Source organism: Rana temporaria, chromosome 5, assembly GCF_905171775.1.
Source record: "Rana temporaria chromosome 5, aRanTem1.1, whole genome shotgun sequence".
Taxonomy (NCBI): Eukaryota; Metazoa; Chordata; class Amphibia; order Anura; family Ranidae; genus Rana; species Rana temporaria.
The window spans coordinates 231301193-231324437 of NC_053493.1; the positions used below are offsets into that span (position 1 = coordinate 231301193).

A 23245-nucleotide genomic window follows, 5' to 3' on the forward strand; every position below is an offset into this window, starting at 1 on the left:
TTAATAAGAAATAAGTGGCTCTTGAAACAGCAAAGAGTGTGCATATAGCTCTGAAAGACTTCAAATGAGAGTAATGCATTAGATCTGAGAGCTAAATGATGAACTGAGAACTTGAGTAACAACGAAATGACAACCTAGAAACACATTGGGGTTGATTTACTAAAACCAGAAAGTAGAACATCCGGTGCAACTCTGCACAGAAATCAATCAGCTTTTAGTTTAGTTTTTTTGTCAAACTTAATTGAACAAGCTAAAGTTAGATAGATGATGGTTGGCTACCATGCACAGCTGTATCAGATTTTGCACTCTTCAGTTTTAGTAAATCAACCTCATTGTGATCTACGGTATCTACTATGAAATCAAGTGTCTGTGTTGATGGGCTTTGGGTTTGTGTCGATGACATCACTAGAACATAAATTTGAGATGCTTCTGCGATCATTCAGTGTCAGGTGTCTGTAATGGTGAGCCCTTGAAGATCGCCAACTTGGGGTTCCCAAGGGCATGGAGTCTAAGCCCAGCCTGCTTCTTCACCAGGGCCCCTAATGGTGGGGATGGACTTGCAACAAGCTGGAACCAGCTAGCGGCCTCCAGGTACGCCCAGCTGAGGATACAGAGACCACTTGCGTGTGCAATAGCAGAAGACAGAAGGAAAGCTAGGAAATCTAGGAAACAAGCCAAGGTCAGGGTGGGTGGCAGACAAGCACAGACGATAGCTGAAGCTGGGGTCACTTCTCGGGAAATCAGACACAGAATACACGTAATAAGTCAGAGAACTGAGAAGTTGCTCAGGCAACGTGGGCTGCACTGATCATGTGTTATTTAGGGATGCAAACTACAAGGTGCGCCAGAAAGTGATGGAAGGGAAGGAAATATAAACCCACAGAATACCAGGTGAGGCCCATAGGTGAGCACAGAAGCCAAACAACACATGTGAAAGTAACCAGAGGACTAAGAGAACACTGTAGCAAGGAGGTTACAATTACACAGAAAAATTGCAGGTTAAATCATTCAGAATGTATTGCCTGGTCCATTCAACCTCCTTCTGACCTGCATTTGGCCTGCATTTTATTTTCCCATACACTTGTATGGGAACCTGCTGGATGCAAATGAAAGCCCATTGACAGAGACCATAATGCATGGTAGTAGTATAGACTTATTAAATATACAGCAGCACTTGTATTCTTAGACAAATACCAAAACCAACATTTCACACTGTTGAGGGCTCTATGAGTAGGTCGGCCAGAGAATAATAGAAGCAGCATCGCTTGCAAGTTATAAATGATTTCACCACTGTAAGAAGTGATAACAGCCATCTCACAGAGTAGAAGGTATTTGTTGTTGTACAGGGAGTCTCTCCTGATTGCAGCTTTGTAATGGTAACTCAGCAGGGGCGTGTAAAATCAATGCAGAGCGACCATGGCTTTCACACACAGTGCTGCAAACTTCCACTGCTGCCTGTGTCTTGGATTTTGTGCTGGCCCTGGGTGTGATATACAATTAAAGTGTTACTAAACCCACAACAGTAAAATCAGTCTGTATATGCAGTAAAGCATGCTTGTTACACTCACAGTGGAAACAAAGGGGTTAATCCTCTGCATTGTGTAAAAAGGCTGTTTGATCATGTATGCACAGATCCTCCAGTCAGGCTGCACATGCTCAGTTTGGTCTCTATTGGTAGAGAGAACATTTCCTGTTTGATAGGAGCTAGTCCAGTCACATGGTATGACATCACATATTTGGGCATGTATACAGATCCTAAATGACAGCCCAGCTGTGATGTCCATCCCACCTGGCACTCCATCTTATTTATTTATTTATTTATTACTATTTATTTGGGAAGCGCGCATATACCACCGGTCGGTGGTGCCAAAGCGCTTTGTGACAAAATAGCCCGGATGTTCTGGCGTGGGGAGCATAATTAAAAGAGAAGGGAGAAGAAAAAAAAAAGAAATCAGCGAAGAAAAATTGGCCTAGGATTGAAATGCTTGGCAGAATAGCCAGGTCTTCAGCTTCTTCCTGAACGCATATAGGCTTCGAGAGATGCGAATGTTAAGCGGGAAGAGTGTCACCTTGCTAACACTCTTCCTCTTTTCATCCTCACGCCCCCCTATAACCCATTGCCAGCTAGCAAACACCTGCATTGACAATGCAGCTTATTCGAAATGTTGAGAGGACAAGGGTCTCTTCCCCACAAATGTGTTGCGTGGGTAATGTAGTCTGTGGATAGGGGCAGAATGGCACAGCTGGGAAGATCGACGTTATATATACGTCGCCTTTAAGACTGATAAGCCGGCCTAACTCTTTGTGAATCTACCTATATGTTTTTAACTATGAAATTTGAAGGAGAGGAAGCTTATTGCAGCTCTCGATATTGTCTTCAAATATATGGCACTGGGGTTTGTTACACACAACCCCTTTACACACTCAGCCATTTTTGTAAAAAAGAAAGACATATGCAAGCATCCTGAGCTACCTGCTCAAATAAAAAAAAAAAAGCAAATTAAAAAACATTAGTGTATTAAATATAATGATGGTTCATTTTGTATGTGTGAAGATGCTCTTAACTGGAAAGAAAAAATAGTTTGCCATGCATGCATTTATTTTTGGTAAGTAGCAATTTAAAATCCTGTACAATTTATGTCAGATTTGTTTTTACTCTTTTTGACATTCGAGTGACTTGTATTCATTATAGTCAAAAAGTAAATGCATAATTTTTCTAAAGGGCTTATTTTCTTGACCTGCCTAAAGCCCGTAATGTTTCTCTAGACAAAGTACCTGGACTGGTAAAAAAAAAAAAAATAGCAAAAAAAAAACACAGAACAACTAACTAAAGCAATAAAATATATTTCTATAGAATATTTCTATGTATATATTGTTGACAGCAAGACTGCAATAAAACAGTACACTGACATCAGTAATGGAGTAGTGGCTAGTCCCATGCTCTCACAAGCCGTTTCCTAGTCTACAAAACTGTTACATTTGCATTATTGGCTCAAAAGGTAATTATGCAGGTATGCAATAGACATTTGTCTTCATGTCAAATCTGGGTTTTAGAGGAAGCCGATACATACGTGCTATATGCTGAACAATGTTTTTTTATTTTTTTGGGGCTTTTTCTTTTTTGCATCTCATGCAGATCAATATCTGTGCACATTATAAGATAAATCAATCTTCAGCTGAAATGTATACAAATCAATACATCTCTTTGTTTTACATCTTTCAGTGGATATCTGGGCTGCATGAAAAGCATTAATATTTATATGCATTATAGTTCAAAGGATTAACGTAGCATATAAAAGTAATGGCTGTGCTTTATGCGGCATAATGTTACCCACATACAGCGATTACAGCCTCCACAAAGCTAACGTCATTCAAACCTGTGGGTTCTTCTACAAGTCAAATTACATCCTAGTGACAAGGTCTGATTATTATCAGTTAGACCTTATTGAAATCAAAGACTCTAAGAACAGTGATGTCATCTGGTACTGACACACAGACGAAATCCTAGAGCTGTCAATGTAAACTGGCCAGCTGGATGCCTCTGTTCTAGCATTTGGTTGTCACGGAACCACATAGTAGAAAAAAATCATCAAGGTAATAAATAAAGAGAACCTGTCATGTAAGATTAAATTGTTTAGACTGTAGCTTGAGTAAAGCTGTTTCACAGAAACCTTTCCTGAGAAGTAAAATGTTAAACTTTTCCTATCCTTATACTATTTCAGTAACTATTACACTGACCTTACATATCATCATTCAGAGCTGGGTTGTCAGGCATGGTAACAGTGCTAGGGAAACCTTTGCCACCCATAATCTCAGGTCTTTTATACCCAACAGAGATGAGAGGTTCTTAAAATGTGCTTCGCAGACAGTTTACTCTATTTTGATCCTGCCCGAGGCATGAAAATCTGCAGTTTTTTACAAGTATTTCCACAGTGCGCTTTTATTTAATATTATTTTTCTTGGAAAGGCAGACCAAAAAGCTTGATATTGATTTTCCACTTATATTTTACCCACCTGACCTAAACACAGATATATAAATGTGTCTAGATATAGCTGTTGTGGGGAATAATGCTTTCCTGGGGGATTTAGAATTCTAGTTTTGTTTTTGTTCATGGGTGACAAATGTAAAGAATCAGATAAAACAGAGTGCAGCACCACAGTTAACCATTATGGATGATCTTATCAATCAATTCACCATGGAGGGAGGGGGCCGGTATTACAGAGTGCAGCTCCACACTGCTTTTTTGCATTCAACACCATCCTGCCTATTCCGGGCCGATTGAATCTTTGTTGCATCGGCTAACCAGCCCAGGTAGCTCCACCATCACCTGCAGACCCTTTCTGCATTTATTCCAGAGGATGGGAAGCAAGAGATGAAAGCTGTCTGCAAAGATGACAAAGGCCATGAGATGGTTGCAAGATGGTAGGCGCTTGCTTGCGGACCAGGACCTTCCACCTTCAACTCTTGATATCCATGAAGAACTTTGTGATGATGTCTCTCTCCCTCTGCCAAAGCATTAGGAAAAGGCAGTTTGAATGCCGACCACCTCTCTTACCAATGCCATCTCGCCTGGTGTTCCAAGATGGTGTTGAAGAGCCAACTCTTGACAAAGTACCTTGCATAATTAAGGCTAATCTCACTGTCCTTACAGGCAAGGTGGGAGAGATCAAAGTCGATCTCAATATACTGCACCAGGACCTCCAGAAAATTTTAGAAAGGAGAGTGGGCATGTGAAGCTCTATTAGCCAAGTACCTGAAATAAGAATCCCAATGCAAAGAGCTGGTGGATGAAAGTGATGACCTTGAGGATAGACTAAGACATAATAATAGCCATATGGTCGGTATGGCTAAAAAATTGAGAGGCCCGACCCTGAAGATTTTTAGGAAAAGTGTCTGAATGGTAGAATTTAGTAGATCTTGCCTGTCCACTAGCTTCACCATAGAAAGGGCACACACTAGGTAACCCTCCTCAATATATGATAACTCGGCTGCTGAATAAAAGTATAAGAACAGAAATGCCATCCTCAGACAAGCCAGACTAAAGGGACAGCTCTGTGTAGAAAAGGCTCAGATCTTACTTTGTCCTGATTTCTCTACCTCCATTTGTAAATAGCAGACACATTTTTTTAATCAAACAGAAGCTGATTGGGGCCTTAGAATTTGTTGGGAAAGAGATTTTATGTGCTTGGGTGTAACTTTATTTTTTTAACAACAAGCCTCCAGCCGCCAGTACCCACCATATCATTCCTGGGCCTGCAGATGGGCAAGCAGTGGTGCATAGTGGCGCAGGGAGGGTGCCGGTATCAGGAGGGGGGTGTGAGACTAATTGGGCAGAAGCCCAAATGATTTCCCCTGTTAGGTAGGGGTCTGCCTGTCAGTTTCACACACAATCCTGGGGGCTGCAGCCACCGGATTGTGTGTGAAACCCCCCGCTGTCAGGTCTGATGACGCATAGACCTGGTGGGAAAAGCGCTAATCTGCTCTGCAGGGGTTTTGAGAAAGATAATATAAAGAGAGATTTCAAGCAGGTACAGTATATTAGTATTGTTTTTTGTAATACATATCATTTAAAAGAATACTTTGCTAAATTAAATAATATTTGTCTAGAATTTCAGTCTGCACACTTATTACTTGTGTGTTAATTATCTGATTCTGTATAGATTAGTGGGAGTACAAACAACTCTAAAATTATTTTTATCTTAATAAACTACTTATGTGTGTAATTGACTGTCTGAATATGAAAAGAGTATGATACTTTAGCATAATCAATGAAAAAATACTCTAGAAAAAAATTAGAGAAAACGATTCTGGAATATATATGTTTCAGTTTGAAGGTCATACTTTCTAGGACAGAAATACAGGCAATGCTATTTCCAAAGGAGCATGCTCCAGGGCTGCTATCTTAATCCTTGGTGTACTACTTGGTAATTCATTGACCTGGAACAAGCTTAGTCAAATTGGATGTCCTGACACCTGATAGGCATGTGTTTGTTCCGAGCCAGTGGTTCACTAAGTAGTACAACCAGGATCAGAATGCCTACTTGTAACTCCCCCATGGAATTTGCACTAGAAAAGCAAATCAGCAATCGCAGCTCCCATATTCTTAGCCGGATATGTTCCCTTTCAGAGCTTCACTTGCAGGCAGTTAAAATAAAAATGCATATATTAGACTGCCTGCATTTGTATAAACGCAAAAAAAAGTCAACAACAAACTATGAAAGAACTTGCTGATTTTTCTTTTTATTCAGAAGTGAGCATTGTCTGATTACAGAAGAAAGACTCAAGTGCTGCATGCACCACAGGAATATATTTTTCCTCACAGTGACTCTACAACAGGATATGTATGCATGGCTTTAGCTTCTTACTTTGGAATTAGATTGTTGAGAAAAATTACAGAGTCTTAATTTGTTGATCAACAAAAACAGTAAAGTACGGATCATTTACACACACATGTTTTTGCATAGAAGAGAACTCTTGATTGAAGGCTAGACAATTTAATGGATTTTTCTTCTGGGCACAGGGTTGTTGTACAATTTCATTTTGAACTGTGGACCAAGATAGAGCCATTCAAATATATTTTTTATTGTTATTTTATTTAACAATTGGTAGGGAAATGGTAGGGAGAAATGCAGTAGGCATCAGCAATACCGTATAAGCAATACTGTAAAGCAGTGTTGCCAACCTACCAGATTGAAGTTTACTGAGACGACACCCAAAATGTACTGGCACAGCCATGTTTTTACTGGCATTTCCCAAAGTTTACAAAATTACAGTTATAAGTGCAATTTTTAGTATTTAGGCTACAAACAAGTACAATATACAATTAGCAATGTGATTTAAGGTAGATATTCAGGCTCCAGTAAAAACAGCACTGACTCCTGGCTTGCCTTGATCCCACCCTACAGACTCGCAGACAAGGCTCTGACCGCTCCATTCGGCTCCCTTTCATCAGGACATCACATGACACACTCAGGCACTGGTTCCACAACACCCATCTGACTCTGCCCGAACACACTGTAGCAGGAAATCGGATGGTCTCAGCGGATCGTTGCAGCCACATTTTGTCTTGGCAACCCTTTCCTTTTACTGGCATTTACTGGCAGTAGAAAAGTGTATATTTTTTGCTTTTTTGCAAAAGTAGAACTGGAGATCCCTGCTTCATGTGCTGCGATTGCTCCATTAGGACAGGCAGCCCCATTTATGTCTATTGGGAAGCAGTGGCTGCATGGACACAACCAATGATCATAATTTGACAGCTATGCATTTGGGGTCATGCACCCATAGAGCTGTTATATTGGAACCAGAAGCTGTGTCAATGCAGCCACTGCATCCCAGTAGACATGAAAGTGAATGCATGGAATACCTGTGCAGGCAAAGATGGCCCTTTGCATGGGTATACAGATAGGCACACCCTTGTTAGTGATGCTTTAAAGAATAAGTAAACCCTGATGGGTTTTATTTCCTCTTTGCTTCCCTGCAAAGGTAAAGCATAATGGGCTACTATGTATCGCATAGTAGCTCATTATGTGAAACTTACCTGAAGGAGAAGCCCGCAATGTCCCCGTCTTCCTCGCTGACAGCGAGCGACCATTGTTCACCCCTCTTCCTTCCCGGGCCGCAAACTCCGGCTCTGTGACTGGCCGGAGTGGCGTCAATCCCAGCGATTAGAATATCCATAGCCTAGCCACTTTTTTTTAAGTCAATTTGCACGCAGGGGATTTTTGTTTATTGTGCCTATTAGTTCTATAGGGAACAATAAAGTATACAAGTAGGCTTGGCTAAGTGCTAATGACTGCACAATGCTCCAAAACTGTGCAATCAATCGCTACTACATGTAACTATGTAGTAGTAAATTTGCACAAACAATTAAGGTTATAAACTTCAGTCTCTCAACCCCATCAATTTTCCTCCATTGTCACTCCTAACCAAGATCTGAGCATATGTGTATCATTAGGAATAGCAAGATCACTGCATATCTTAATGGGAAGAATCACTGATGGTTTACAGTGAACACTGGATGTTAGCATGTGTAACCAAACAACAAAGATGAGGATTACGGTGAAAACAATAACATGCTAATAAAAAAAATAGAATTTAGCCAGCAACTTGTCTTTCACTGACTGAGATGAATGATGTTGATGATATTGTGATGATCAACGGCAGCGGTTTAAATTATATCTGCAAAAAAGGGGGGTTTGGGACTTTAAATGAGGTACAAGAAACAAAACAATTGTTTGGTCAAAAAACACATTTATTGAAATGAGTACAAATGACATAACACATCCAATATATGTAAATATAAATAGTATGTTGGTCAACACATCAATGGCCCATTGTAGGACATTGACATACAGAGGTATCAGCATGGAATTGAGTGGTATAGGATAACAAAAAACACTAGAAAGCAGGAATAGACAAAAAGTAAACCACATCAAATGTTAGAGACATGTATGCATCATGAATATCTAAACGTATTTTAGGGATTGTTTTACCTCATCGGGAGCAGATGCAAATGGCGTATCTCTAGAAAAAAATGGAAGCTAATACGATCTACTGTTGAACCCCATCACTGGGGAAGATAGACAAAAAGAGTCAGGAGGAAGGAGAATATCCATCCTTCTACTTACATGTTGGTTCAAAGTATGAACACATAGTACTGGAAAACTGGAAACCATCTCTGGTCCCACTTGGGACCAACCTGGGGCATCCCACCAAAGGTAATCACAAACAAAAAAGCCTCCACAAGCTTGAAGATCTCCACATGAAAGCTAAACACCTCACCAGACAGATACAAATAACATGAATGATTGCAGCTCTGTATTACAAAATCTTTACATCAATTTTTTACGTGCACGTAGTGCAACTACCTGAATAAGAGTTAATTCAGCCTCTTAAGGAGAAGCAGCACAAAAAGCCAATTGGTGTGTTGCAAAGCAATAACTATACCGAGGGTGAGAGAGTAGAGCAACAGAGAGTAAATCTCATCAATGTGCTGCTTCACCTTTCGCTGTTCAGTCACAGGGTGGGGAGGAACAAGCCCTGTAAGGCCCCGTACTCACGACCAAACATGTCTGCTGAAACTGGTCCGCGGGCCAGTTTCAGCAGACATGTTTGGTCGTGTGTGGGCGCGAGCGGGCCGAATTCCAGCAAACATTTGCCCGCCGGGCCTTTTCCCAGCGGACAAATATTCCTGGACTTGTTTTAAAACAGTCCGCTGGAATCCTGCCCGCTCGGACATGTACGGTCGTCAGTACGGACCTACCGTACATGTCCAGGCGCCCGCCGTCCCTCGCATGCGTCGAATGACTTCGACGCATGCGTGGAAGCATTTTAAAGGCGGCCCGCCCACGTCGCTGCGTCATTGTCGCGGCGACACCGCGTCATCGACGCGGCGACACCGCGGACACGCCCCGCGTATTGTTTACGCGCGGACTTCTGTACGATGGTGTGTACAACCATCGTACAGAAGCCCTCTGGCAGACATGTATGGTGAAAACGGTCCGACGGACCGCTTTCACCATACATGTTTGTTCGTGAGTACCCGGCCTTAGAGAACTTCAGCAGAACTCTCAGACAGTGCTATGCTGTATGGCAGAGGTTTGTAAATTTCAAGACTTAAATACAAACCCTTTAACATGCAAAACAGCTTCCCTATATGTATGTCTTCGGTTTTTGAGATGACATGTTGCTTCTACCATTTTAAGTAGAGGAAAATAAATACATATATAGTTATGTATAATATCTGTTCAGACATAAAGATTGGGGGGCAGATCCACATAGATATGCACCCGCGCAGTGTATCAGAGATACGCTTCGCCGCCGTACCTTACCTGGCGTTCTTTCAAATCGGCGGCGTAGTGTATTTCTGGCGGCGGAATTCAAATCGGCGATTAGGGGGCGTGTTTCATTTAAATGAAGCGCGTCCCCGCGCCGAATGAACTGCGCATGCTCCGATTTGAAATTTCCCGCTGTGCATTGCACGAAATGACGTCGCAACTACGTCATTTTTTTTACTTAGATGTGACTTACGTCCATCCCTATTCACGGACGACTTACGCAAAAAATAAAAAAAATTCAAATTTCGACGCGGGAACGACGGCCATACTTAACATGGCAAGTCTATCTATACGCCGCAAAATAGCAGCTTTAACTATACGCCGGAAAAAGCAGACTAGAGATGACGTAAGAGAATGCGACAGCCGCGCGTACGTTCGTGGATCGTCGGAAAAAGCTAATTTGCATACCCGACGCGGAAAACCATGCGAACTCCACCCAGCGGACGCCGAAGTATTGCATCTACGATCCGAAGGCGTACGAAGCCATACGCCTGTCGGATCGAACCCAGATGCCGTCGTATCTTGGTTTGAGGATTCAAACTAAAGATACGATGCGGTTAATTTGAAAGTACGCCGGCGTATCAGTAGATACGCCGGCGTACTCTCTCTCTGGATCTGGCCCTATGTGCTCTAGCACATGGATAACTGGTTCTCTTTAATCACAGCACTAATGGGATTTCATGCACACTGCCTGCATTTCCACCATATTAGAGGGCCCTTAACAGTAATAATTTAAACTGTAGAAAGACTGGCTAGTAGTTGGGTGTCACTAGGCTAGAGAAGCCCCTTTTGGATCACAACATAGACCAGTGATTGCGAACCTTGGCACCCCAGATGTTTTGGAACTTTATTTCCCATGATGCTCATGCACTTTGCAGTGTAGTTGAGCATCATGGGAAATGTAGTTCCAAAACATCTGGGGTGCCAAGGTTAGCCATCTTTTGCCTGACGAAGAGGTCCTGCGTGACCTCGAAACGTTGCTTTTTGGATCGCTATTATGCATTAAATTTTTGGACGTTTTTTCAATGATCCTTGGTGTGCTGGCGAATATGTGTACAAGGTTAGCCATTAGACGCACTGGAAAAAACAATTTCATAGAGTTAAAGGTTACAAAATAAATGGCAGAAATAAGTACTCCAGAGACATAATTTGGCTTTGGAGTAGAAAATGATGGTGGTTGTTTAGTAGATAACCTCCTTCTTTATATAGGGTTTCTCATGAAATTAATAGATCTGACTCACAGAAGTTCACAAGAGCTACAGTATGATTATATAGATAATGATGGAGGTTGGTGAGAAAATCAATATGCTAGGGTTGTAGATGTATAGGAAATTATGGATTTGTTGGCTTCTGTGCCTCTGCTTCCAAAAGAAGTTACAGGTTTAAAGTATTTTATTTGCGCTTAGCTAAGCAGGCATTTAGTTGTAGATTTGTTTTATACTCAGACAAGTCAAAGAAAATGCAGATTTAAATAGCAAGATCAGAAGAAAGTCAAAAGCAAGTTAGACAGAGATCAGAAGCAGATTAAAAGGAACTAAGGAACATCTGAAATACAACCTGAATGCACTTAAAAGCATGCTGTTTAATCTTTTTGAAGCAATCTTTTACATTATTTGTACAACTTTTATAATAAAAAAATCACTTTTAAAACAGCATACGCACATGGAAAACAAATGTGTAGCCTTGCGACTAAATCTAACTGAATAAATGACCAGATGCAGCACTGCAGAGCTGGGGGAAAGGTGACGGGTTTTCTGGAACATTTAGTTGCATGGGTTTTTGAGCTTTAGCTGTTGTGCTTTATAAACATAAAGCTTTTTTCAACAAAACTCTTAGGCCGGGTACTCACGGGCAAACATGTACGGTGAAACCGGTCCGTCGGACCGTTTTCACCGTACATGCCTGCCAGAGGGCTTCTGTACGATGGTTGTACTAACCATCGTACAGAAGTCCGCGCGTAAACACTATGCGGGGCGTGTCCACGTCGTCGCCGCGACGATGACGCGGCGATGATGCGGCGACGTGGGCGGGCCTGCCATTTAAAGGCTTCCACGCATGCTCGGACATGTACGGTAGGTCTGTACTGACGACCGTACATGTCCGAGCAGTTAGGATTTCAGCGGACGGTTTTAAAACACATCCAGGAATATTTGCCTGCTGGGAAAAGGCCCGGCGGGCAAATGTTTGCTGGAATTCGGCCCGCTCGTGCCTACACACGACCGAACATGTATGCTGAAACTGCCCATGGACCAGTTTCAGCATACATGTTTGGTCGTGTGTACGGGGCCTTAAGGAAATCTTTATAAACATGTATTAAGAAGCTCAGAGCAATACCTGCTTCCTGTTATAGGTGACAACACTTTGTTCTTGTCTCCCAAATGTCCTTGTGGCTTGTCACCCCGACACATAAGCTTCCTATGAAAACTATAATGGGCTGTTAAACACACATTATACAGGCGTGGTCCCCTGTTGTCACCATTAGTAAACCCACCCAGAGAAATACCATACAACTATCACTGCACAACTTACATGTAGAAAATAAGTAGCTGCAAAAAGGACTCATTCACACGAGAGGTAAACTTACTGCAACCCCCCAACCTCCAGAAGCAACCTGTGGTGGATTGATACTGCTGCCACCTAGATGCCTGTTATTTCCCAATCTCAAGGGGAATTTTGCATTGACTTCAAGGGCACATTTGGAAAATTACACTGCCTGGCAAACACGACATTCCATGTTAAATTTGCCGCACCACTAAGAAAAACCATCATCGCTGCCATATTGTAAAAGGGCCTGATTAGCCACAATGTTATTTTGTTGGTGTGTGGTCAAACAGATGATTGATTGGTGTTTTTATCACCCTTTTGGTGCCCATGTGAGCTAAGCAAAAAGCTGCAGAAGATAGGCACCACTGAGAAGTAATAAAGGATTAAAGACTAATAGGTAGATTCAGTAAGAGTTAGGCCGGCTTATCAGTAGATAAGCCGACCTAACTCAGAATCTACGCCGACTTATGTTTAAGTGTATTCTCAAACAGAGATACGCTTAAACATATCTAAGATACGACGGCTTGCGCCGTCCTATCTTAGGTTGCAATATTGAGACTGGCCGCTAGGTGGCGCTTCCATTGCGGTCGGCGTAGAATATGTAAATTAGTAGATACGCCGATTCACGAACGTATGCCCGGCCGACGCAGTACTTTTACTCCGTTTACGTAAGAGATAGGCCATGTAAAGTTAGAGCTAAGCCCTAGTTGGAATAGTAATGTTAAGTATGGCCGCCGTTCCTGCGTCGAAATTCGAATTTTTTACGTCGTTTGCGTAAGTCGTCGGTGAATCGGGATTTACGCAGTTTACGTCCACGTTAAAATCAATAGGCCCGTGCGCCGTACTTAGCCGCAATGCACACTGGGAAATGTAGGCGCCCGGCGCATGCGCAGTTAAAAGAAACATCAAAAACGTAAGGTCAAGCCCCATTAACATAAAACACGCCCCCTTACACACATTTGAATTAGGCGCGCTTACGCCCGCCCGCTTTATGCTACGCCGCCGTAACTTAGCAGGCAAGTACATTGTGAATCATGTACTTGCCTCGCTAACTTACGGCGGCGTAGCCTAAATGCCTTAAGCTACGCCGCCGCAAAGTTGCGGCAATGTATGTGAATCTAGGCATAACTATCCATATTTAGCTGGTAACATCAACATGTATCATGGTGCTAATCTGCCCCCACCCCCAAAACCTACCCATCCCCCCTCAGCACTGTATGGGGGTTCTTCTACTTGACAAAATATGTCAGTTTTGAATTGTGCACAGTTGTGCATAGCCACACAGCCACGTCATACATTTGTGGAGATCTGTAAATGAATAAACTACAAGTCCTATCTACCATATGGACTTGTAGATTTTAAGGCCTCATACACACGACGGGACATGTCCGATGAAAACGGTCCGCGGACCGTTTTCATCGGACATGTCCGCTGGCGGATTTTGGTCTGATGGCTGTACACACCATCAGACCAAATTTCCCGACGATGACGGGACGACGTGCGCGACCCTGGAAGGTCAATGCTTCCACGCATGCGTCGAATCACTTCGACGCATGCGAGGGCTTTCGGCCGAGCGGACATGTCCGGTGAGTCGTACAGACGACCGAACATGTTCGACGGACAGGCTTCCAGCGGACATGTTTCTTAGCATGCTAAGAAACATTTGTCCGCTGGAAACCTGTCCGATCCGCCGTGAAATTGTCCGGTCGGCCGTACAGACGACCGAACATGTCCGCGGACCAGTTTCAGCAGACATGTTCGGTCGTGTGTACGAGGCCTAATGGAACACAAGTGCAGTGATCCCTGCACTCATAGCCCATTGACACTAAAGCTCTCCAACTGAAAGCCCACACCTCGATACATACAATGAGCGGAAGGAAGATACTGCAGGAGCCTGTGCATTGCACCTGTGGTCATCTAATTGGAGTTGCAATGCATTTCAGGCTAATTTGCAAAAAATAAAATAAGTGCATGTTTTATTATTATTATTATTATTATTATTATTAATAATAATAATAATAATAAAACTTAATTTATTAATTTTTGCAAAAGATGGACTTTTGTCATTCAGCTTTCTCAGTAAAAAAAATCTTAATAATAATAATTTATTTGCTGCAAATATGAGTACAAATGCCGCGTACACACGATCGGACCTTCCGACATCAAAACCGTGGATTTCTTTCCGACGGATTGTTCGCTCAAACTTGTCTTGCATACACACGGTCACACAAATGTTGTGGGAAATTCCGAACATCAAGAACGCGGCCACGTACAACACTACGATGAGTCGAGAAAAATTAAGTTCAATGATTCCGAGCATGTGTCAAATTGATCCCGAGCATGCATAGGATTTTTTGTGCATCGGAATTGGCGACAGACTGTCGGGATTTCCGAAAAAAACTTTTGTTGTTGGAAAAAGTGAGAACCAGCTCTCAAACATTTGTTGTCGGAAATTCTGACAGAAAATGTCTGATAGAGCATACACACTGACGGATTTTCCGACAACAAGCTCACATCGAACATTTGTTGCCGGAAATTCCGACCATGTGTATGCGGCATTAGTGTGATTGTTGGCATAATGAGAGCAGGAGAAGTTGCCTCATTCCATAAAATGAAGTGCCACCAATGAATTTGGAAATGTATTGATAAACTTTGTTAATTATGATATTTTTTCTTTTTAGTCTAACTTCATCTGATAGTTCTGCCAGATAGTTAAATATGCAATTGTTGACTGTTATACTTTACATTATTTTTTTTCCCTGTAGGGCTAACTTTGGACACAGTGGGCCAGATCCACATAGCGAGTACGCCGGCGTATCTACTGATACGCTGGCTTACTTTCAAATTACCCGCGTCGTATCTTTAGTTTGAATCCTCAAACCAAGATACGACGGCTTCTGGGTTTGATCCGACAGGTGTACGGCTTCGTACGCCTTCGGTTCGTAGGTGCAATACTTCGGCGCCCGCTGGGTGAAGTTCGCGTAGTTTTCCGCGTCGGGTATGCAAATTTGCTTTTTCCGACAAACCATGAACGTACGCGCGGCCGTCGCATTCTCTTACGTTGTCTCTAGTCGGCTTTTTCTAGTTAAAGCTGCTATTTTGCGGCGTATAGATAGACTTGCCATGTTAAAGTATGGCCGTCATTCCCACGTCGAAATTTGAATTTTTTTTTTGCGTAAGTCGTCCATGAATAGGGATGGACGTAAGTCACGTCTAAGTTCAAAAAATGACGTTGTTGCGACGTCATTTCGCGCAAAGCACGGCGGGAAATTTCGAAACGGAGCATGCGCATTTCAATCGGCGCGGGGACGCGCTTCATTTAAATGAATCACGCCCCCTACCCGCCGATTTGAATTCCTCCACCAGAAATACACTACGCCGCCGTAAATTATGGTGTGAAATCTTCCTGGATTTGACTTAAAGCCAGGTAAGATACGGTGGCATAGCGTATCTCTGATACGCTGCGCCTATCCAATTATATGTGGATCTGGCCCAGTATGAAAACAATTCCTTATTATTGCCCTTCTGTGGCCAATTTGGATATAAATGCAGCAATTTAGAGATTGTTCAATTTCCAGAACTTAGTATATCTCTTCAATGATGTGCAAAATGCAGTAGACCTTAGCAGCCTGTTCATTTTTTAATATTGGGTTCTGATTAGTGGATGCTGCATTTGTATTGGCCATTGTGGTTTAATGCAATTGAATGTTTGTCTACATTCGAAGCCCAAAAAAATGTCTCTATTATTTTAAATCCTGAAAGTTACTGACCTAGCTAAATTAGAGATGACAAATAACCACATATTCATTTTTATTGCATGTATATTTATTTTTCAATTAAAATGAAGTACATTACCAGTCAGAGTTTAATTAAAATTTTTATTAATGGGCTCTATGGTTCATCCATATTCTAGGAGTATAATACGATATAGACATTTTTGCATTTTTATATCTGGGATTCGGTGTAAGATTGGAAAGTGCTGATGTGAATCGGAGGAATAGACATATATTAGCTGAAATCCCATCCCTACTGTCCATATATCGATTCTCCTTTTGTTTTAGACTTTGTGAAATAATTGTTTCTGCCATTGTTGCAGAAAAAGACAGACCTGGTGTCTAAACAACTTTTATATGTCCAGTAGCTGTGTGGGATCTGAAAATAATCAATTATGCGCACACACACAGATTGAATAGGGTGGCGTAAAGAGACATACTCTACATAGATTTTGTGACAGTCTGTGATCTTTACTACTTTATTATTCATAAAATAGATAGCATCAGCTGTACTGGGCAATGTACAGGACAAATAGAAGAGAAATACAGTAGTAAGATTGATGTTTAACTCTTATCAAACTATAGCAAAATTGGTCTAACTGCTATATTGAGTACACCTAAGTAAATTAGTAAGCCTATTAAATAAGGATCATCAGATTTCATATTTCCCATTCCTGACAAAAGAACTTGATTCTAATTGGTCGCTTTGCATTAACGGTATATACTTATTATCAGAGCACCACCTTACTAAATAATTAAGTATTTTTATGCACAAACCATAAGGGCTAAAGAAGATTTTAAAAAGACAATTTTACAACTATATAATCATATATACATTAAATGCATTTTTCTGTAAACAGTGAAGAGTATTCCAACATGATAACAATCCCAAACACACTTCCAAGATGACCACTGCCTTGCTAGAGAAGCTGAGGGTAAAGGTGATGGACTGGCCAAGCATGTCTCCAGACCTAAACCCTATTGACCATCTGTGGGCCATCCTCAAATGGAAGGTGGAGGAGCGCAAGGTCTCTACCATCAACCAGCTCTGTGATGTCATCATGGAGGAGTGGAAGAGGACTCCAGTGACAACCTGTGAAGCTCGGGTGAACTCCATGCCTAAGAGTGTTAAGGCAGTGCTGGAAAAAAATGGTGGCCACACAAAATATTGCCACTTTGAGCCCAACTTTGACATTTTTACTTAGGGGTGTACTCACGTTTGTTGGCAATGATTTAGACATTAATGGGGCAGATTCACATAGAAATACATCGGCACAGCGTATCAGAGATACGCTACGCCGCTGTAACTTACTTTTGGCTGGTTCGAATCCTGGAAGAAGAGTTACGCAAAAAAATTAAAAATGCAAATTTCGACGCGGGAACGACGGCCATACTTAACATGGCAAATCTAACTATACGCCGCAAAAAAGCAGCTTTAACTATACGCCGGAAAAAGCCGACTAGAGACGACGTAAGAGAATGCGACGGCCGCGCGTATGTTAATGGATCGTCGGAAATAGCTAATTTGCATACCCAACGCGGAAAACGATGTGAACGCCACCCAGCGGACGCCAAAGTATTGCATCTTAGATCCGAAAGGCGTACGAGGACGTATACCTGTCGGATCTAACCCAGATGCCGTTGTATCTTGGTTTGAGGATTCAAACTAAAGATACGACGTGGGTAATTTGAAATTACGCGGCGTATCAAGTGATACGCCGGTGTAATTTCTTTGAGGATCTGCCCCTAATGGCTTTGTGTTGAGTTATTTTCAGGAGACAGCAAATTTACACCGTTATACAAGCTGTACACTCACTACTACATTGTAGCAAAGTGTCATTTCTTCAGTGTTGTCACACGAAAAGATATAATAAAATATTTCCAAAAATGTGAGGGGTGTACTCACTTTTGTATGATACTGCATATGCCTAAATTAGAATTAATATCAACCTATCACAATCACTCTGCAGCAGAGCTCTGAGAGCGGGAGGGAGGAGCAGCACAGGGAGACAATTGTGTGATGATTTTATAAAATAAGCATTTTTCTTGTGTATTTTTTACTTTGTACTAGGTTTGTTGTTTTATATATGTATACATATATATATATATATATATATATATATATATATATATATATATATATATATATATATATATATATATATATATATATACCTTACTTATTATTATATTTATATGTTTATATGTTTATATTAGATCCTTTATATGTACAGTACCAGTAATAATGTTTTTATTGGTTTAATTACCTGGTGCTGCTATTAAATATAAGGGGTTGTTTACTAAAACTGTGTGTATGCAATATTTGGTGCAGCTCTGAATAGAAACCAATCAGCTTCCATGTTTTATAGTAAGCTTAAATGCTGAAGTTAAAAGCTGATTGGTTACCGTGCACAGCCGCACTATATTCTGAGTGCTTTTAGCAAATCGACCACATTTTGTCTTGTTAAGATTTTTTATTTTTATTTTCTTCAATATTTTTTATTAAGGTTTGTCAAAATCTTGTTAAGGTTTTTTTTTTAAAGATTTTACAGTTGCTATTTGTTTTGGATAGAGAAGGGGTTAGACCCCTTTTTACACTGAGGAGTTTTTCCGGCAGTTTAGCGCTAAAAATAGAGCCTAAATACCGCCTGAAAAACTCCTGCCCTGTAGTCTCAATGTAAAAGCCCGAGGGTGATGCGCTGGCGGGGCCGCTACAAAAGTCCTGCCAACAGCATCTTTGGAGCGGTGAGAACAATGGGACTCCGCGGTAATACCACCAGCAATGCACCTTTGCAGAGGAGCATTGCGGGTGGTATTAAGCCTTTTTTGGCCGCTAGCGGGGATTAAAGCCACACTGCTAGCGGCCAAATACCGCGGCAATTCCGACGGTATAGCGCCGCTAAAAATAGCGGCACTGTACCGTCAGCGCGTCTCCCGCTCCAGTGTGAAAGGGGCCTTAGTGAGGGTGGCGTGGAAGTTATTTGTCTGCTAATCAGGTATCAGAAGGTGCTGACAAAAGGAGGGCAGAGTGAAAGACAAATAAACTCACCATTGTGCTGCTTCTCATTTAATTGTCCAGCCATAAGATGGGGAAGAGGAGGAGACATGTAAGTGAAAGTGAAACCACACCAAGGGAAGAACAGGCCCCCCCCCCTGCAAACAAGCTATACAAAAAGATGGCAACCACCCCAATTTTTTACTTGCTTTGGCTGTAAGATGCACATGGAAGGGTAATGCACATCACAAACAAACAAAAATCTCCCAGCACATTTACCAGCTAGCCTACAAGCAAACCAAATTGACCCTGTACAACAATTCACGTTAAAAACAGAGGGTTTCATAGCGCACATTTGCAAATATATGTGCCCGGGTCACTGCTCCTCTGTATACTGCGGCCCCTTCCCAGCAAGGCAGCGCTGTGCAGAGCTGTGTAAATCTTAGGACTGGATACCTATCTTTCAAATAATTATATTTTGTACCATGTGCATGTTAAAATTTATAAAAAAATTTGGGCAATTTATTTGGACCTAAAGTAGTCAAATTATCTGAAAGAAAGTATTACAAGTATTATATTAGATGGCGAAATTCTCATGTTTTGCATTTTATGATTAGATCTTTGATTATTGTGGCCTCTAAGGTACATTTAGGCCCCTTTCACACTGGGGCGGGAGGTGCGGTGGTGGTAAAGCGCCCCTATTTTTAGCAGCGCTTTTCTCGTCGGAATTGAGGTCGAAAAAGGGTTAATACCACTCGCAAAGCGCCTCTGCAGAGGCGCATTGCCGGCGGTGTAGCCGCGGTTTCCCATTGCCTTCACTGCTCCAAAGATGTGGCTATCAGGACTTTTGGAGTGGTCCTGCTAGCGCATCGCTCCATTGTGAAAGCTCTCAGGCTTTCACACTGGAGAAACAGCAGCCGCTGTTTCAGGTCGGTTTGCAGGCGCTATTTTTAGCGCAATAGCGTCTGCAAACCGCCCCAGTGTAAAAGGGGTTTTACAGTATGTAAAGTGAATCTTTTACAAAGCACGACACCTGAGAAGCTATTCTCGAACAGGCTGCATACTAAGCTGAGACGAAAGCCCCGAAAACACACGTCTCTATTTTTCGCGGACACAGCTTAGGACTATTGTCCAAAGGGAGTTGGACAGGAATTTGTCTTGCATACAAATGACAAAGAATTGTAGGCCAACAAACATGAACGTAGTGACGTACTATACGTACTACGTGGTTTTTCAGCTCTTAATGTCACCCTTTGGACACCTTCTGTTAATGTTGTGTTTGTTGAGCATTGCTTCTGAGCATGCGTGTTTGTACTTTGGACTTTTGTCCCACGGACTTGTGTAGACACGATCGGAAAATCAGACAACAGACCGCTGTCCACGTTTTTTTATAGCCTGCCATCCAACATTGGTCTGCAGAAAATACGACAACAATTGCCCGACGAAGTGTACAAACAGTCAGATTTTCCACCAACAGGCTGTCATCACACAATTCCCGTCGGAAAATCTGATCGCGTGTACGAGGCTTAATACTCATGTCACTTCCACAGAACTAGTATGGGGTATGGCCGGGGCATTTTTTCAGCAGGAATGTGGGGGGAATGCAGTTCTAGCACTAAATGTATGTAATGGCAAGGGGTGCTGGGGATGTTTTGTTACTGGTGGAGAAATATTGTTATTGGGGCTCAATTGCTGTTGGGAAGGATCTTTTGTTGAGGTGTTGAGGGAGGGGTCTTCTATTACTGGCTGCTGGGGGGTTTATTGATGCTGGCTTCTGGGAGATATAGTGTTGCTAGTGGGGGGTCTATGTTGCTGGGTGGAGCTATTGTTGCTGGAGGGGTATTTTGTTGTTAGTGTCTATGTTGCTCGTGGATCTATTGTTGTGGGATGAGTATTTTGTTGTGGGGGTCTATGTTGCTGAGTGGATCTATTGTTGTGGGAGGAGTATTTTGTTGTGGGGGTCTATGTTGCTGAGTTTATCTATTTTTGTGGGAGGAGTATTTTGTTGTGGGGGTCTATGTTGCTGAGTTTATCTATTTTTGTGGGAGGAGTATTTTGCTGTGGGTGTCTATGTTGCTGAGTGGATCTATTGTTGTGGGAGGAGTATTTTGCTGTGGGAGTCTATGTTGCTGAGTGGATCTATTGTTGTGGGAGGAGTATTTTGTTGTGGGGGTCTATGTTGCTGAGTGGATCTATTGTTGTGGGAGGAGTATTTTGCTGTGGGTGTCTATGTTGCTGAGTGGATCTATTGTTGTGGGAGGAGTATTTTGTTGTGGGGGTCTATGTTGCTGAGTGGATCTATTGTTGTGGGAGGAGTATTTTGTTGTGGGGGTCTATGTTGATGAGTAGATATATTGTTGTGGGAGGAGTATTTTGTTGTGGGGGTCTATGTTGCTGAGTGGATCTATTGTTGTGGGAGGAGTATTTTGTTGTGGGGGTCTATGTTACTGAGTAGATCTATTGTTGTGGGAGGAGTATTTTGCTGTGGGAGTCTATGTTGCTGAGTGGATCTATTGGTGTGGGAGGAGTATTTTGCTGTGGGAGTCTATGTTGCTGAGTGGATCTATTGGTGTGGGAGGAGTATTTTGCTGTGGGAGTCTATGTTGCTGAGTGGATCTATTGTTGTGGGAGGAGTATTTTGTTGTGGGGGTCTATGTTGATGAGTAGATATATTGTTGTGGGAGGAGTATTTTGTTGTGGGGGTCTATGTTGCTGAGTGGATCTATTGTTGTGGGAGGAGTATTTTGTTGTGGGGGTCTATGTTACTGAGTAGATCTATTGTTGTGGGAGGAGTATTTTGCTGTGGGAGTCTATGTTGCTGAGTGGATCTATTGGTGTGGGAGGAGTATTTTGCTGTGGGAGTCTATGTTGCTGAGTGGATCTATTGGTGTGGGAGGAGTATTTTGCTGTGGGAGTCTATGTTGCTGAGTGGATCTATTGTTGTGGGAGGAGTATTTTGTTGTGGGGGTGTATGTTGCTGTGTGGATCTATTGTTGTGGGAGGAGTATTTTGTTGTGGGGGTCTATGTTGCTGAGTGGATCTATTGTTGTGGGAGGAGTATTTTGTTGTGGGGGTCTATGTTGCTGAGTGGATCTATTGGTGTGGGAGGAGTATTTTGCTGTGGGAGTCTATGTTGCTGAGTGGATCTATTGTTGTGGGAGGAGTATTTTGTTGTGGGGGTGTATGTTGCTGTGTGGATCTATTGTTGTGGGAGGAGTATTTTGTTGTGGGGGTCTATGTTGCTGAGTGGATCTATTGTTGTGGGAGGAGTATTTTGTTGTGGGGGTCTATGTTGCTGAGTGGATCTATTGTTGTGGGAGGAGTATTTTGCTGTGGGTGTCTATGTTGCTGAGTGGATCTATTGTTGTGGGAGGAGTATTTTGTTGTTAGTGTCTATGTTGCTGAGTGGATCTATTGTTGTGGGAGGAGTATTTTGTTGTGGGGGTCTATGTTGCTGAGTGGATCTATTGTTGTGGGAGGAGTATTTTGTTGTTAGTGTCTATGTTGCACATGATAGAATGCAGTAGCAAAATCCTCCAAAATAAATGTGCAGGCACAACCACTAATACTATTTATATTACGTTTTGTTTTTTCAGTTGCACTCAGACCAGGACGGTGGGGATGGATCATTGAAATACATTTTGTCTGGAGATGGAGCTGGGGATGTATTTATAATCAATGAAAACACTGGCGACATCCAAGCAACAAAACGTCTGGACAGGGAAGAGAAGTCGTCGTATGTATTACGTGCGCAAGCCGTGAACAAAAAAACAGGAAGACCTGTTGAACCTGAATCTGAGTTTGTCATCAAGATTCACGACATTAATGATAATGAACCCAAATTTACGAAGGAATTTTACACCGCCACTGTCCCAGAGATGTCCGAAGTTGGTAAGTCTGACCAGCATCACAACCTGTGAAACATGTCTAATAATACGTAACGTACTATACTATATCTGTTGTTATTTCTAGCAATCTACAATATGTGTTGTCTGATTGTTTGTATTATGTCTAATAGAGATAGATAGATAGATAGATAGATAGATAGATAGATAGATAGATAGATAGATAGATAGATAGATAGATAGATAGGTAA

At 42.0% G+C, this 23245-nt stretch overlaps 1 protein-coding gene across 2 annotated transcripts in view; it reads left to right on the top strand.

Annotated features, from left to right (window-relative positions):
• The window catches only part of LOC120940617 (cadherin-6-like), a 516101-nt gene that overhangs the window by 289393 nt on the left and 203463 nt on the right, over window positions 1-23245 (top strand). For both annotated transcript variants that reach the window (XM_040353572.1, XM_040353571.1), the window contains one exon: window positions 22746-23040. In XM_040353572.1, the coding sequence (XP_040209506.1) occupies window positions 22746-23040 (295 nt within the window). The remainder of the gene's footprint in view (window positions 1-22745; window positions 23041-23245) is intronic.